Source organism: Onychostoma macrolepis, chromosome 23, assembly GCF_012432095.1.
Source record: "Onychostoma macrolepis isolate SWU-2019 chromosome 23, ASM1243209v1, whole genome shotgun sequence".
NCBI classification, from domain to species: Eukaryota; Metazoa; Chordata; class Actinopteri; order Cypriniformes; family Cyprinidae; genus Onychostoma; species Onychostoma macrolepis.
Window position 1 is genome coordinate 5,715,416 of NC_081177.1, and position 18,259 is coordinate 5,733,674.

General features: G+C 38.0%; 1 protein-coding gene across 1 annotated transcript in view; it reads right to left on the reverse strand.

The window, feature by feature from the left end:
* Positions 1-999: 999 nt before the first annotated feature.
* LOC131531930 (teashirt homolog 2) overlaps positions 1,000-18,259 on the reverse strand; it is a 56,091-nt gene continuing 38,831 nt past the window's right edge. Inside the window, exon 2 of the mRNA XM_058763120.1 lies at positions 1,000-4,165. Coding sequence (XP_058619103.1) covers positions 1,137-4,165 — 3,029 coding nt within the window. The 3' untranslated portion in view covers positions 1,000-1,136. The remainder of the gene's footprint in view (positions 4,166-18,259) is intronic.

The following is an 18,259-nucleotide window of genomic DNA, read 5'->3' on the forward strand; positions in this document are numbered from 1 at the left end:
TTAAAAAATCATGAAAGAACAAAAATGTAAATAGTACATACTGTACTTAAAAAATGGTGTAAATTTATAACATTTATAACACGTGAGACAACCTGCCCCGACCTGACATTTATTTAAAAAATTGTCCTGAGAACAGTTCAACCTTTAGTGAAAAGCTACCTGGTTTTATTGTGTTCACTTCTTTTTTTTTTAAAAACCCACCTACCTACATGGTAAATATAATCATAACAATTTTCTAGAAAGAAGGAACATACTGGAAAAAAAAAAAATCAATACAATGATTCTGCTTTGTTCCAGTCAATAATAATGGATTTGAAATGAAGACTTTTAGACAGTTAGAAAATGTTAATGCTTTATTTGTATTGGTATAAAAGGTGCAGTGTTCTTTTGTCTCACTAAGCATTTTCTGATGAGACACTTTTTTCTGCGATGCTAAATATACATTAATGTGAGACTTCCTCGTGTCAAACCTGTCCAAATCTGTAAGCCCACACACTGAATCTGCGCCTAAACGTGATTAAACTTTTATTAAAGTGCTTTTCTGTTCTATCGTTGCGACACAAACATTTTACAGAGCAAATATACTGTACATTTCAGTAAATGTTTTTAATGTGTGTCTGGCTACCTGTCTGAGCACCTGTGTGTTCACACAAGTGCATGATCAGATCTGCAAATTACAGTTAATGCATCGATCAATTTGTTGTTAAACGTAATACAGTTAAAACTTGCCATATCATACAAATAAATAGTAGTCATAGCCAGAGCTATTGCATGCAAACATCAGCATTTATGTCTCAAGCAGTAATACATTTCATTACTGGTGGTGCATTTGAACAGGGTGCAAAGACTTACGTCAATGTATTCTTAATCTTTTTATGATTATTTATTTTCTAACAGTACACTTCATTCTAACCCAGCCAGTGTGTCCATTTAGTCCTCAATGTGATGAAATGTTGACTCTGAAGTTGAAGTTTAAGCATTCTACGTAATGCTACTTGAAACATTTTGGAAAAAAATGGAGAAAAAAAAAAACAAAAAAAAAAACAAAGTAGACAATTTGACCCGTGTTTTATAAAAGCAGAGCAATTACAGTTATTTACCAACAAGATAACTACAAGTAGTAAAAATCAACAAAGCTACTCTTTGTCCATTTCCACAAACTGTGAATGATTCTCGGGGGATTTACTGTGAGTTTTACTCAAGTGAAGTTTGACCGCGTGGTTGCTGGCAAATGTCCGACTGCAAAGCTTGCATTTGAACTTTGAGTCAGATTCCTCCTCTGTGATCTGCGAATCTGTCGGCCGGACATTGAGCGCCTTTGAAAGTTCGGGCTCTGTTACTTTAGTCGGATGTTCTATGGGTAATTTGTTCATGTCCTTGATTTGGAAACCCAGGTGGTTCTCCAGGTGGGATATAAACGCAGAGGGCGTTCTGAATTGCGATGCGCAGTCATTGCAGTAGAAGACCGGATGACCAGTGTCCATGTTCTTCAAAAACTTGGTCCCTCCCGTTTTCCTAAGCTGGTACTTGACGTTGGCGAGCCAGTGGCTGATGGTGGTCATGGAAAGCCCGGTGAACTTGGAGATGTGCATCCTCTCCTGAGGCCCGAGGTCTGAGAGGAGATACTTGCCCTCAGAAGTCAGAAAAAGGCTGGAGGCAAACTGGGCTTGAAGGATGAGCAGATGCTGGGGGTTCCAGTTGGACTGTCTGCCTTTACGCTTGTGAACCGAGTACATTTCGCTGGAGACGTCTTCGAATCGGCGCACGTCGGTCTCCAGCTTCATGGCAGGCACTCTCGCTGGCATCGAGGGCTTTGGGGTTGTGGCTTTTGGAAGAACCTTCACCATGTCAGCAATGTCAGACAGCGCATGTTTCTGGGGCACGGGAGTGGAGGACTGCAATAAGAGGGAAGCGTTTGGTTTGTTGTATTTGTGTTTTGTTAAGTCTATTGGCTGGTCGTCATTTGTGTACATGAAGCTATTGCTGGGCCTGACGGCAGCAGATGCTGAGAGTGCTGAAACTGGTTTCTCTAAACCTCTATTCAGTTCTGAAAAGATGGATTGTGTACGATGGGAGAGCATGCTTTCGGGCCTGGGCTTGTTTGCTTTACCCAAATGATTGTTCAAGACAGACTGTAGTGCGCTTAGAGGGTTTATGCTAAGGACTTCCTGGGAGTCGCTGACAAGCTCTGAAGAATTGCTGTGCCCGTTGCTGGCAGGGGGGCTAGGTGACGGGTTCCCTCTGTCAGAGAAAGCTGGGCTCAACTTCCCTTTGATTGTGTCATTCTCTTCACTTACACAGTCTGCATCCAGCTTTGAAGAGGAGGAGGAATCATCTTGACAATCACTGTCATCATTCTCCAACAGATCAAACCTACTGCTCTGGCTCTCTTTGCCGTCAGATGTGCTACCCCTCTCCTTTTTGATGTCCGAATTGTGATGTCCCAGGAAACTTTCTAGTCCGCGAAGTCCCTGATAGAACTTCCCCTTGGGTGCGATGGCTCTGTGCTTGTGGTTGAGATTCTGCTTGAGCTGGATGGGAGGAGAAGAGGAAAAGGAGGCAGTCTTGATCACCCCTGATAGCTGGTAGGCCGCATGAATGCTGGGGTAAGCACTCCAGCTGGGGGTCCCTGTTTGAGCTTTATTGATTGCCGAAGCCACCGTGTTTGCTAAAGACTTGAGAATGTCACCGCCTCCACTGGACCCCTGCTCAAGGTCTTCTTCTCGCAAGTACGGGTACTTGAAACCGGCATCAGTGGACTTCCGGTCCTCCTCATCTTGTTTGTCTTCCTTGTCTCCATTCTTGTCAGCTTTGTCTGGTGACATATCCCTTGGAGTAGCCCTCTCAGAGTCACCAGATGCTGTGCTCTTCGGAGAAACTTTTTCTCCTTCAAGTTCGTTCACTGCTGGCTCAGCGAGTGTCTGCATTTTCTCTATAGCTAGAGGATCGAGGGCTAGCTGTTTGCCTTTCTTGGAGGCCGAATTTGTCACTTTAATGAAGTGGCCGGTGACCATCATGTGAGTGGTGAGCTGCTGGAGCGTATCGTGGGAGCTTCCGCACTCCATGCACTTCAGGATCTGAGATTTGCATGTCTCAAACTGCCATGTGTAACTAGCACCGTTCTGATAGCCGTAGCGGTTGTTGGGAGCGTTGGCGAGGCCGGACGACCTTTGTGCCTCACTGTAACCCGAAACCCCTGTGGTGGAATCGGGCGAACAAGGCCTTGTGGCTTCAAATGCACGTTTCTTTGCTGGTGGGACTAATTTGGGAGTGATTACTGGAATTGGTTCTTTCAAAGGCACTTTCTGGTAATGCTTCGTTTTGATCATGTGGACACTCAGGTCTTGCAGAGAATCGAAAGAGTGACCACAGAACATGCACTTCAGCACCTTTTGTGCATCTTCCTTGCCTTCCATGTCTTGAAGGTTCCTCTTTCGGTTCTTGGATGATGAAGTGGAGGCGATGTTTTGTCTGCTGTGGTTGTCATCCTGGTAGTGCCCACTCTTGTTCATGTGTACCGTCAACTCCACCAGGGTGTCATATGCCGCACTGCAGTCTTTGCAGCGGAAACGGCTGGCTCCCGTAAAGACTGCGCCGCACGCTTTGTTACTTTGCCTGTACAGGTGGACGGAACTGAATAGATTAGGCTTTGACACAGGTTTCGGGGACAGCGTTTGCTGCAGGGTTTTTGAAAGTGCGTCCTGGTGCCAGTCAAACTCGCTCTTGGTGCTCCCGTTGGTGCTGTCACAGTTTGCTTTGCTGCCAGCGTTAGCAACCTTCAAATCTAGTCCAATCTTTGACCAGTAGGAGTCTGAAAGGAAGTTGGCATAAGCAGCCCTCATTTTCTCCAGGCTACTGTGCATGTCATCCTTCAGTTTTGAGCCCTGGCTCTCTGTGTCCTTCTGACTTCCTGGTGGTGAGGTCTTAAAGTCAGACAGTCTGTCACTGCCATCGCTCAGACGGGATTCCAGCTCAACCTCCTGGTTGGAGAGGACACTGACCGGAGAGTTCTGGAAGCTGTAGCTGCTTTTGTTGTCTATGTCTTTGTCTTCTTTGTCCTTGGAAGTGGGCCTCTCAGAATTCTCATCCTCAGCCTGCATTTCATTTTCGCCCTCCTCCCCTGTGATCGACTCTTGGACACCAACATCATCATCTGGCTCGTATGCTGAAAACAGAACAAACAGAGAATAGCGTCATTAGGGCTGTCAAATTAAATGTAATCGAATTAATTGCATGATACAGTGATTAATCAGATGAGTCACAAATAATCACATATATTGATATTTCATGAGAAAATCATTAGACATAAATGCATTAAAAAAACAACCCTAGTTATAACTGTACAAACAAAACAAATTTGAATGCCTTTTAGGCATATATACAATATATGTGTGAGCATCAAAGGTTTAAGGGAAAAATAGAAGAATACAAAAATGAAGTTGATGCCATTTATTATTAGAAATTGTGCCTGAAATACTGTCATCCTTCTTCAAGTGTAGCATTGTAATCCTTTCTCACAGAAGCTTGTGTGCCTGTAATCTTCTCCTTGTAATAGTGGGCAATTTGGCAGTATGTGTGATTCATAAGTCACTGACTTAGTTTTTGTGAAGGTTTCATCTGTTTACTTTACACCAACCGTAAGGGCACAGAGTAAAAGGTGATGAGCATTATCGCAATAGTCTAGTTGTAAAACTATTTGATGGGAGCCTAGTTGATTCCTGCACATCTCAAAACCTAATCTAAATGCGACAAACTTGATCTGAAGATATATTTCACTTTTGAAGATTAAACGGTTAAAAAGTGGGTTCACGATGTCTGGAAAGTTTTTATTTACTGTCAATCATTCTCATTCAGAATGAGGCAAAAAACATCATAAGATCGCATAAATGCAGTTAACCTAAAAATAGTTAAATGCAACCTGGCATCCTTCTGATCCCCGCTGAATATTTGCTGGCTACAAATTAACCACTATTGGCTAAATTCAAAATCATTTCCTAAATCTTTCATCACTTCTTAAACCGTACTGTATTATTCACTTAATAAAATATATCCAAGGCCGTCAATTACATCAATCGCCACGGTTAAGAAAAATCAAGATCATCTATATTTTATGAACACATATTTGGTTAGCACTTTGAATTTCAAGTGCTATTACACGCAGATGTGCTCAGTTAAATATACATAGGACCTAACAGCCCGGGCCAGGCACTTGCCTTTCATGTGGTTAATATTTTTCTGAGCTGGTGATGCTCAATGAGAGCAACTCTCAAATATGAGGGCTAAAAGTGCTACGCTGTGTAGCCCTCGCCATGTCCTGTGCCTTTGGATTCTGAAAATAAGACTTTTTATCAATATTTCAAAGGTGCCTCAGGAGTAAGCCTGGAGGTGAACCGATGTCAGCAAATGGATAAAGATGGAGCTGGGATTTAGCCTCTCCAAACAAACCCAAAGAATGGGGTCCCTCCAACAAGGGGCCCGCCGTGCCCGTACAAAAGCTTCCCAACGTGCCACGACCTTGATCTTCCGAAATGAAGATTTCTCAAATGACTGACTCCGACGGATGATTGCATCCCAAAAAGCGCTCATGCACTAACAGTTTCCAAGAGGAGAATCATGTTTTATGTATTGCAATGTGTATATATAGTTTTGACATAAAAGGAGTGGGATTGTGTGGATGGTTTCTCTGTGGTGTCTCGACGGTTTGTAATCACTCAACCAGTCGACTGGCATCATGACGGACACCAGTATTTGCTGAGCTTTAGATGATTTACAGGATGTGTGGGATCAAAAAATGTAAAATATGGAGACTGAAATTAACCCTGTCTTCCTGTGCACTATTGCACAATCCTCGATCTGTTACAACGAAATACATCATGGTGCAATGTGATTTCTTTTTTTTCTTCAGTGACTGGCATATTTCTGCATATCTCTGTGTTTTATAAGATTTTTATGATAGTTACAATCTAAACAAGCAATGTAACCATGACACCATACACCTGGAGGAATCAATCGACTGCTATTTGGACAGCGGATGAAAGATAGACGGCTAAATGAAAAATGCATTAGTCAACCACACTGCATTTTAGTGAACATGTAATACTCTTCAACTTAATATAAAATCAGGACAGGTCTGAGGAGTGTCTCATTCAGAGCAATTAAAATGATTTAATGCATGTTTCATTACTTGGAGATGCTGCTAGAGCCACTCAGCCTGGCAACCGTGTTCTTACCCTTCAAGAAAATCTAAACAAAATACTTGCTAATTTTACAGTATATTGACATTCTATTGCTATGCATAAAATTACCTGACTAAGACAGTGTTGCCTTTTAAACAAATTATTTTTGTATGGCGATTAAATGAAGCAGTTTTCTTTCATTCTAGAAGGTTGGGTCATTCTGCAAAACAGGTGCCATTTGACTTTGTATACTGAATTTTAAAATGTGTAATTGTTAAGTTTCTAGACACATCAGAATTGAATTCTTCTGCAATGCCAAATTAAACTGTAAAACAGTCAGAAATCATTCTAACATGCTGATTTGCTGCTCAGGAAACAATTATTATTATTATTATCAATGATGCAAAAGTTGGTCTACTTACTATTTTTGTGTAAATCGTGATGCATTTAATTTTTCAGGATTCTTTGATGAATAGAAAGTTCAAAACAACAGCATTTATTAAAAAGAGAAATATTTTGTAACATTGTCTTTACTGTCAACTTTTGATCAATTTAACACATCCTTGCTGAATAAAATGAATTTCTTCAGCATTCAAATATATTAATTTAGTTTGAATAGTATTTGTCTGCTAAAACAATTAATTGATTTCCTTTAAAAACCCTATCAAGCTGGAAAAGGCACCCGTTTCATAAAATGATGTGGGTGGCATTATTGCAGTCACTGTTCCCTGGGCTCCAATTTCTCCATAGTCTGAGCATCTGGGATACACATTAATACAACCACAGCCACATGTTAACCTTCCAGGCCCAGATCTCTCCGAAATCCCTTCATGAATGGTTACATTTCCCTTCCTTACCCATTTGTAACAGGGAGCTCGTGTTAGCCAGCTTGTGATCCCTGCCAAGCGGCAGGATTTCGGAGTACAAGATCAAACACAAGGACACCACTCCCACAGACATGAGATACACCAGCCTTTCCCATAATCCACTGCTAGGACACAGCAACGCTAGCAGGCCAACAGCAGTCGAATCCCACCCCCCTGTTCTGTTATTGATGTCTGAGCCAATAGAACAACCAAAGCCTAATTTGATCCCTGACGTGGGCTATTTGTATTAATTTCAGTAATATTCAATATGCATTATTTTGATTTGGTCTAAGCCGCGCATACATGAATGCCTTTTGTAATCGCGCGTGCATGGCACCTCGTTCATTTAACCTCTCAAAGAAGCCAGGCTCATTTGCCGTAGGCCCGTGCGCCGTCTTTAGGCTTTCTGCGCTATATCAGAGCAATGAAAACAGTCGTCGGTCCAACTAGGCTTACAAAATAAGGCACTGGCACGCCTGTGCAGAGATTTAGCATGTCATAAACTTCTGTAAACCCTCCAATCTGTGTCACAACAAATTTATATCTTCAGACAGGGATATTCAGAGGTCAAAAAACCGAAGGTGTCCATCATAAATCAGCCACTAAGTGTTTATAACATTAATCCGTTGGGAAAGACTCCTGGCATAAGACAGCGACAGCTGGATTTCAAAGAGCTGCCTGATTCCCAGCCAAATGGTTGCAGAAGAGCGAAGAGAAACGCTAGCATTAAATGCGCTTTTCACATCTGATTCATATATACAGTAGCGCTATTATTATGGTTTTTTCTTAAGAGTCAGTTCTTATTACTGTAAGTGTGATCAAAGGCTGGAACAAAACCGTTTTTTAATTGTAAAAGAGACAGTGATGTATTTCCAGTTTTTTTTTTTTTTTTGCACAATGGTGTCAGACGTTTTGATGAACCATATTCTAAACCTACAAAAACTGTAATGAGTTACTGATTTTGCACTTTGATGGATCAAAGTGAGTGTAATCTGTATCATTTCCTCTGGCACCGTCGTTTTAATGTACTTGTGAAAAAAAAAAATGTGCTGGCTTGAAATTTCATGCACCTAAAATGAAGTTATATGGGTCTTTTTTTTAGGAGACAGTTGAAAGAGTGCGATATTAAAAAAGAAGCAAAAAAGTTGAGCGTTACAAAAAAAGCATTGAGAAATGTAATATGCGTGTGTAATTTAATACAGTGCTTCAAAATGAGGATCCATCAGACGTCTGTGTTCAACTCTTGATTGAAGCAGCTTTTAAAACCAATACAGAAAAATAGAAATGACACAAGTAAGATGTAACTTTTGCACATTTCATTTGGAATATATTAAGTTTAGGCTTATTTTTCATTTTCTGGCTTTTTGATAGATGTAGTAAAAAGTATCAGGAAGTTTTCAGGGGTCACCAGCCAGACGCAAACCTGCATTACCCACATGAGCACCACAGCTACAACCTGTCAAGACTAGAAGGTCACGACCCCGCAGCAGGTCACATGTCTGTTTTGGTAAAAAAAAAAAAAAAAAATATATATATATATATATATATATATATATATATATGCTAATTAATAGTAAATAAAAACAAATAATAATAAAAAAAATAAAAAAATTAATGATCAAACAAAGTGAAAATACCAAAGCAAAAATATGTCCACCTCTCAATGTATTACTAAGTGATGTTATATATATCTTATATAATTAAAATAAAAAGACAAACTTTGATTATCAAGATAAATTCAAAAATAAAAAAATAAAAATAATAATAATAATAATAATATATATATATATATATATATATATATATATATATATATATATAACTTTAAAAGTGTATACTTTATTTGATTTTTATTTTGTATACTTCTTAACCAATTACTGATGTCATATACATTGTAGTTTTTATAATATCTCGATTTTAGACTAGATCTTTTATTTAAAAAATACATATTAATAATTTTTTATTCCTTCCTTCCGATGACTGATTACTCATTTACATTGTATTACAGCTGATCAAGTATAATATAATAAATGTAATAGATATTTTAAATTATTAAAAGGAAAAAAAAATAATAATAATATATATATATATATATATATATATATATATATATTAAAATTACAACTAATAGCATAGCAAAATAAATAGTTTTGCTTATATTTTGATGTTCTGATGTTGAGTCCAATCAAACTCATGCCACAATTAGATTTTTTATTTTTTTTAAATTAGTATAATAATATAATGTAACAGTTAAATTAGCATTGCAAAATAAATAGTTTTGATTATATTTTGACATTGATGTTGTGAGGACATGTCCAATCAAACTCATGCCACAATTACAAGATTGTAATCAAATATGGCAGAAGCTAGAAAGGACATGACATGGCGTGAAAACAATAAACAATAATTTTTATAAGGTGCCAGTCACCACTGCAGCAACAGAATTAGAAGCGTCCACACAAATTGCTGTGAAACTCCACTAATACAGAGGGAACAGTAATAATAACACTTAAAAACGCGTTCTACGAGGCGTTGGGGTTTGCTTGGTGGACGTGTCCTTTTAGCGTGCCACTGCGGCGGGCTAATCATCCCCTTCGAGACGGGTGAGGTTCTGTTGGGGGTAAATCTGTCAGTCAGCGTTCAGTCAGGGGTGTGATTTGCATTAGTTCAAGGAACGAACGCAACACTCAGGCAATAACTTTTCCCGCCGTGCTCTCGTTTTCCATGCGCGCCGCCTCCTGCCCTAATGCTAATGTTTCTATCAGCACGTCATCAAACATTTACCCCCGTAGCGGTAACATTTCTATCATCGATCGGTTCGGGAGGGCGAACAGCTGCAACATCTCCGGCCCTCCGCGAATATGCGAAAGGTAACGCCAGCGTGGCAGGAGACCCTCTAATTCTGAGGCGCTGTTGACAGGTCTGGCGGTCTGTGCCACTTTGGCCACGGATCTCCTTGCCGTCTCAGGCTACAGTTTTTGCCGCGCGCCGATCGATAGCTCTTTTTACTTCTCATTGATTGTCTAGCAGCAGGAGAGACCTAAGCAGAGGCTGTTATGACATTTCTAGATTTCCCCCTGTCCTTGGAACAATCAATTACACGCGCATGGCAATCAAAACCTCTTTGCAAAATGAACCTGCTCCATGACATTTTCATCTCCCGGATTTATGCCACGCTTTAAAAAAGAGAGAGGCGGAATGGGAGAGCGAGCGAGAGAGAGAAAAGGCAAGATTTTCGTGTCCCACATAAAAAGCCTTCACACACACGCACACACGCAGGCGCGCTAACGAAGCAGGTCATGCGAGCGCTGTAATCTCCACTGCAGTCACTGCTTCACAGGCAGGCCTTTGTTGGACACACTGGTTTGGCTATTGATTTTTGTCATGAGCTATGACAGCCAGGATCACTGTGGGTTTACCTAACTGTGCCCTAAATAGAGTTCAAGAGTCTTGCGGCGTGCCGAGCTGCGGCGCACGGAGACTTTGATAAATCGCATGCAACAGCAAGACATTCTCATTTACCAGCGCCCGCCACTCCCAACACGTCTGCAGTGTAGCACAGGAAATATGGTAGATGCAAAAGCAACGTTCTGTAACTGTTCAGACCGCGCAGTCAACGCCTGCGAGGACTGCCAAAGTTGACGGAAGAGGTTTTTTTTTCTTTCTACTAGACAGTAGTTATGCTACTTATTCATATTTTATTTTTGATATTTTCAGTCATTTTGTTTAAGTGCTTGTCGTTTCTTTATATTTCTGTTTAGCTTAATTTTTTTTAATTTCAGTTTTAGTTTAAGTAAATGCGTTAAGCTTTATTACATATTCCCCCGGTTTCACAGACAAGGCTTAATCTAGTCCAAGACTAAAATACATGTTTGAGCTCAACTGTCTCAACTGAAAATATCTTGCTCTGACATATCTTAAAATATGTCAGCGTCATTGTTCTGTGTCAAGATGCACACCTGTAATGTTTTCTTCTAAGGCATTTTTGAAAAAGTTGCTTAAATATCTTAATTTAACTAAGGCCTAGTCCTGGCTTAAGCTAAGTTAAGTCCTTTTGTCATTTTTTATTTTTGTTTCATTTAATTTTATTTCAGTTTGAGTACATATTGTTCAGCTTAAGTAAATTTTAAGTGCTTTTGTCATTTTTTTATATATATTTCTGTTTAAGTTTGTTTGTATTTCAGTTTTAGTTTAATTACATTTGGTTAAGCTTCAGTAAATTTTAAGTGCTTTTGTAATTTTTTTTTTTTTTAGTTTATTTTAATTTCAGTTTTAGTTTAAGTACATTCTGTTAAGTTTTAACTTTATTAAGTGTTTTTGTCATTTTTAAATATTTCTGTTTAACAGTTTTAGTCAATTTTGTTAAGCTTCAGTCAATTGTATTAAATGATTGTGTCAATTTTTTTTTTTTTTTTAATATTTCTGTTTAGCTTTATTTATTTTCACCTAAATTTTATTTACCTAATTTTAATAGGTCAACTTATTCTGAGTTTTTTTTTTTTTTTTTCGTTAGCTATAAAGGCAACATTTCTATTAGTCTTTTTTCTTAAAGTTTTCATAATACTTATTTTATTTTATCTCTGCTTTACTTCAATTAACTATGTTTTATTGTTTAATTTGAATTAACAGTAACAACACTGCTACTATTTTAAATTCATTTTCCTCAAAATTTCTGCCACTTCTATTTTTTTTTATTTATAAATAAATAAATAAATGCATTAAGTGTATATATAATATATACATAATTCATGCAGATAAATGTCTTGCTTTTCATAACCAAAACAAGAAGATTAAACAATATAAAAATTTAAATGATGCCAGTAACGCCAGGTAAGGTTTTTTACTGATCATAATAAATAGACAAATAAATAGTGGATTTGTCACTCTTTGTCTTGATAATCAGAGTTTAAAAGGTTAAAATTTAAATGCATCAAAATAAATGAATAAATAATGTATATATTTCGACATTTAACTTAATTACAATCCATAATTAGCATGCCATCGGAAGTTTGGCTATTTAGTAAATCAGTTCAAAGCACGGCTCTGCTGACGTGACGTCAATTAATACTTAACAGGCCCAATTAAATCTTTTCCCAGTGCATCGCTGCAGGCGCTCAGAGAGCAGTGTGAACATTCTCCACGTCAACATTTACACTGACCAGAAGTGAGAAACACCAGATACGGATCAAGCACAAAAACATGTTCATCATCAACAGTCTGGCCTCTGAAACAGATTACAAAGATCGATTAAATATTTAAAGTAACAACGCAGACCTGTGATTATCAAGACAAAGTGTGTGAAAAATCCACTAGATCTGAAAAAAATAAAATAAAATAAAATGTGTAAATATACTTATTTAATGTTTATGATAAAATATTATTAAATATTAATTTACATTTTATTCCCTCTGCCTATGTTACTAGTGTCATTTACATTTCAATACAGTTTAATCTTAGATATTACAGTATAACTTACATTTAAATCTATAATATTAGCGATACATAAATAAAATCGATATTAAAGCATTGCAGTAAAGTGTTTTGTTGTTTTCCTGCCGGGACACATTGACTGCTCCACAAACCTCTTCCAGGGCTCTGGCTGGAAACCAGGCGGCGGAGAGATTAGCGTTAATTTTTGTATGCATGACAGAGATGTTACTTAAAGCACATTACTTCCTTGACTAAACAGGAGCAATTCATGCAGATAAATGCCTTGCTTTCATATACCCACGCATTAAATATTTAATGGTATAACATAATCAAATATAATTCAGGACTGGAAAGTTGCAGCAATTGTGGTCTTGATTCGAAGCTTTTGAAGCGGCTGTGTCATACTGTATATCAAAAGACGTTCTTTGAAAGAACATGTTTGGGTAAATTAAAGGAAAAACCAAGAGAACATTGTTAAAAGATTAAAGATTCCTTTTGACGATTAAAAGTAATGTTTACAAAAGCACTTTATGGTCACTAAGGTCTCATCTGTTATGAACTGATCCTTCACCATTTGTGTCATGAACATTTGTGGTCCACAAACTGACAAACATCGGTGATCTTCTCGCTGGTAAACAAACTGCTCCTTTGAGACGGCTCTACCTCAAACACAGAAACTCTGCTTCTGCAGCAGCAGCAGCTCACAAGCTCCTGTTTCCTCTCCGCTCACGGTGAACCAGATCACGCTGTACTATGCCCTCATGCATGAACCGGACGCTGATGGAAGTCAGGCTTTTAGAGTTTGCTAATGATGGCAGATATAGAGAGTGAGCAGTGGGAGGGGCTAAAGACTGGGACTCCTCCTCCTCTACTACTTCAAAATTCTACTGTAAATTAGAAAAAGCACAAAAAGTTCTTGGCTGAAAAAAGTGTTCTTAATAAGAATATTTTACATTTGTTTTCAATAAAAAATACTAAAATCTCCTTGACATGCAATATTTCTACCCGAGGAGCAAAATTTATATTAAAACAATTTTATTTATTTGATATGAATATTATAATATATATATATATATATATATAATGTCAATTTAGCAATAAGAATCTCATGCTTTACTCAGCAAATATTCTTTAATGAGTAATTAAATATTTGTAATTATAAAAAAAAAAAAAAGTATTTTAATCATTTGAATACAATTTTGAATATAAGATTAAAAATGCTCACATATATTTTAATCAAATTAAAAAAATTTTTTAATTTTCAGAAAGTTACAAATAAAATGTATAGAAAATTGTTAATAAATTTATTATTTTTAAATTTTACTTTTTAAAAAATATAGGTCATAAATATCACCGGCTGTCACCGGCACCTCCACTGCTCCAATAATAGTGTGATGAGGCCTGATGGAGGAGCACTGGCCCCGCCGGCCCCCACGGCCTCCGTCCCTCCCACTCATCTGAACCTGAGCAGCCAAGCAAGCAGGGTGCTGCTAATGAAAGATCATCAGGCTTTGGTTTAAATTTCCTGATTGAATGTCAGTCAGGAATGTTTTCATGGTGGAGAGAGAGAGAGAGAGACTTTTAAACGACCTGTCATCTAAATACTGCACTCTTTTGTTCAGTCAATAATAAGTCAGCTAAAGAAGAAACAGGAGAGTTTAGATGACAATGACAGAATGCAAAGACTGAAATACATTTTGTTAAGTGTTTTCCACTTGATTTAAAAAATGGGTAATTTTGCTAATTTTGACCTTTTTTTCTTTCTGACTATTTTATTTTAGAGAGAATGTGAGGGATTTTAAGAGAATACAGGAAATTATGTGTAGAAGATCAAGAAATGGTATCGGAAAAGGTCACAAGTCCGATTTGAATCTGCGTCACCCACATGAGTTAATAAATTTTAACTTCACTAAATACTAAAAATGAAACTAAATAAACCAATTAATATATATAATATATATACCACTAAAAATCTAAGAAATAACAAAAACGCGACAAAATTAGTAAAACTTTAAGCAAAAAAAAAAAAAAACACTAATTCATAATATTAATAAAATTTATAATAGTATCTGAATAATTCTAAAATAACACTACTAACCAACTTTAATTTAGTTTGTTTCAACCCCTCTTGTTTGCTTTTATTTACAGGGAACGTGAGATAGGACATGACATCATACCGACTGGATCCAAAACCAAATTCAAATATGAGTCTGAATATGCACCACGGCTCAAAATATCACAAACTAGATTCAAACTCTAACATCCACATGGCACATGCATTAACCACTAAACCACAGCTGAACTCATTTTCTGTGGCTTCCTGTTAGACATGAAACTGTTGTTGGTCCATGTATGGACGAAAAAATTACTACGTAAGTCGATGGTGACCAACAACTCTTTGGTTACCAACATTCTTTAAAATATCTTCTTTTCGTGCTCAAAAGAAGAAAGAAACTCATGCAGGCTTGGAACACCGTGGTGGTGAGTAAATGATGACAGAATTAAAATTTTTGGGTGAACTATCCCTTTAAATTTCCATGCATGCATAATGGTAATAAGACATTCCAAATGTACTGAAACGCAGAAGAGAGTCGTGACTTGTGGCATTAACAAATGTCACAGGACACATTGAGGTGAGAGAGCGTGGGACACCTCGCTTCCTCTCAAGCAGCTGAGAAACGCCACTGAAGCGCTCGCCGCTGTCCTAAATGAAAGTAGAGGGGACGTACTGGTGGAAACAGATCCGCTGGGACACGTTCCCCCGTCCTCTGTGCTTCATATGAACAAAGCCCTCGTGTGGCCTTTGTCACAGTCACCTTGTCTGACATATATAAAAAGGACTGAACGTACCGATGATTACAAAGACAAAGAAGTGGGGTATTGGATCAGAGAACACATAACTCCTCTTTTTATCTATTTCCTCTGTCTATTTAGGGAGTTCACAATGTAATGGGATTCAGAGGTTCTAATTGATTTTTCCAGTTCGAGAACATGCAAATACTTAAAGAAGTGATGATAGCGACCTGTTTTTGTGACCGCACATCACCAAAGACAAAGCTAGCCCTCTCTTTTTGACACCGTGTGAGACTTTTGACATCTATAGACTGTTTTTAATGAGCCGACGCTAAAATTAGGATCTGAATACGCCTTCAAAAACTGTTGAAGGTTTCGTATAATGCCAAGAGATTTAAATCACACACACTTCTTATGAAGGGTAAAGTTTAACAGATCACAAACTTTGGATGAGAAAGAAAAAGAGAATGTTTTCATTTGCTCACCCTCATGTTATAACCAAACCATACATTTTCCATATAATGCAAGTTAATGTGTCAGAAAAACACTATAAAGTATAATAAAAAAAATCCATACAACTTGTGCATCACATTCAAAATCGGATGACCTCATACAATAGTTTATGAATAGAATAAATAAAATGTGGTGTCATTAGATGGTCCATGTTTCATCTCAGTGACATCAAACCTGATGCAATGTATCTAAAGCTGAGAATTACGTCGGAGGACAAGATTTTCATTGAATAATGAAAATTCTGTCATCATTTACGTGCCCTCGTGTCATTCTAAACTTGTACGACTTATTGTCTTCTGGACAAAATACAAAAGAATATATTTTGAGAAATGTTGAGGGGTCCAGATGTTCAATAAATAGGGTTATGAATTAAAAATTTTGTCTATTCAAATCTTAATAATGCATTATATGCAGATTAATCAAAATATCACCAATAAATACAAGGTAAAAATGCTATATTAATTGATTTTATGGGCTACTGAAACAGCATTGGACCCTATTGACTTTAAATGTTATGGACGAAAAAAAAAAAATTCCCAGTTCCCATTTTCTTTCATTATATGGCAAAGAGCGACCAGGATATTCTTCAAAAACTCGCCTTTTGTGTTCTTTGGAAAATATGGAGAATAGTGACCAGGATACTCTTCAAAAACTCACCATTTGTGTTCTTCGGAAGAAAAAAAATCATAGCGGACTGAAATGGCACAAGGGTGAGTAAATGATGGCAGAAATGTCATTTTTGAGTGAACTATCCCTTTAAAATCATTTGCATTTTCACGCACCCTCCCTCCCCTAGCAGATATTCTATGGATCTTTCATTAGATTCTGGCCCCCCTCCAGTCGCCACTTTGCCTTATACAAGCAGTTTTGTGCAGTTTTCAGCAAAGGATGCATTTTTTATATTCCAAGTTCATTAATAGTAGATAGCCAGTTTTTCCCTTCATTAAATACAATGAGACTTCCCAGTGTATTTGCAACAGAAGCGTGGTGCTGTCAGCTTCTTGTGGGACCAAAGGCTGTTTGGTGGCACAAATAAAGCGAGGGAAGACGACTCTCACGCCAAAACCTGCAACACAGCGGGGAGCGAACACCAAAGGGAGAGACGGAGAAAGGAAAACGCTTCCAAAACAGACCCTCTGTTCACGGTTACTATTCATTTTAATGGCGAATTTGTCGGGAGTTGTTGTCAAACGTCCTCCGCGCAATGATTAGGGACCGCCGTTCGCTTGAAAAGCACTGACTTCGGGATGCGCTGGGAGAGCGTTGTCACTCAGCGACAGCCTGCGCCGCAGACAATGGCTGCCCGAATTGTGAGAAGTGTTGGCAAAGGCATTCCCTAAAAAGTTTCCCCCCTCAATGCTACTTTTCTGCTGTTGGTGGATATTTTGTCGCGTTGATATCGAGTTGTTGATTAGAATGAAAAAGGAAGCCACTCAATTGAAAGGCCAAAAGCTCCCCGCAGAGCAGTGTCAGCTACTGAGAGAGATTGACAGTCCTCTTTTGAGTCAACTTTTTTCCACTTCATAAAAGAGCATTGCTGCATGCGTTGTCAAAGGAGTAAAGTTGCCGTTTAAGGGCAGCGGGATTTCAAACCGCACAGACAATTCAGTTGGAAAGCGATGGAAAAACCACAACAGAAAGTACAGATTCTAACCCTGTTCTTACTGCATGAACTTTGAATAGCCCATGAAGCAGCATGAGTCACTTCCTTAAGTTTCATATTGACTTGATGGATAAACGAGTTCCCGCTTTGAATGACTAATACGCTTCTATCATGTATCAGTGGCGGAGGAACAAATTATTTGTTCCACAGAATTAAATCTTCATGGCTGTAATGACGCGGAGTAAATTCTTCCAAACAAAAAGTAAATGATTTATCAGACTACCCTTTTGTGCTCTTGATCTTAGACAAAAAAGCAAGATATAATGAGTATATATATGAGGGCGAGAGTATAAAATAAAATAACTGATTTATAAAATAAATAATTATGTGAAAAGATCCTTTATAAATAAATCATACAGTGTTGGAGGTGGACACTGCTGTCATTGCTTGGCACGTCAAACCAACAACCATTTACTAAAATCAGATGACATTAAATCTCTCTGTAACGCCAGTACCGGTAGAGAGATATCTGTCATTTACATCTTAAAATGGGTTAAGATGTAAGTGACAGATCTATTTATATGAACAAATACATTGATATCCTGTTTTTTAATTAGTTTTGTGAATTATCCCTATTCCAAAAGTTCCTTTTTTTTCCGACACCTAATTCAGAGTGACCTGCTTTCAGCGCTATTGGTGTTAAGTTTCTAAGTGAATTACTTATCAGTCTACATAATGATCACATCCACCCCTCGGCCCTTTTGAGATTCCGGGCCGCTGAGGGGTCTTAACCAGTAATGAAGTGGGAGGGGGGTTCTGCTTGGTAGCACGGAATGGCATGGCCCCTTCCTCCACAGCACGTCTGAAAGTGGTTAATT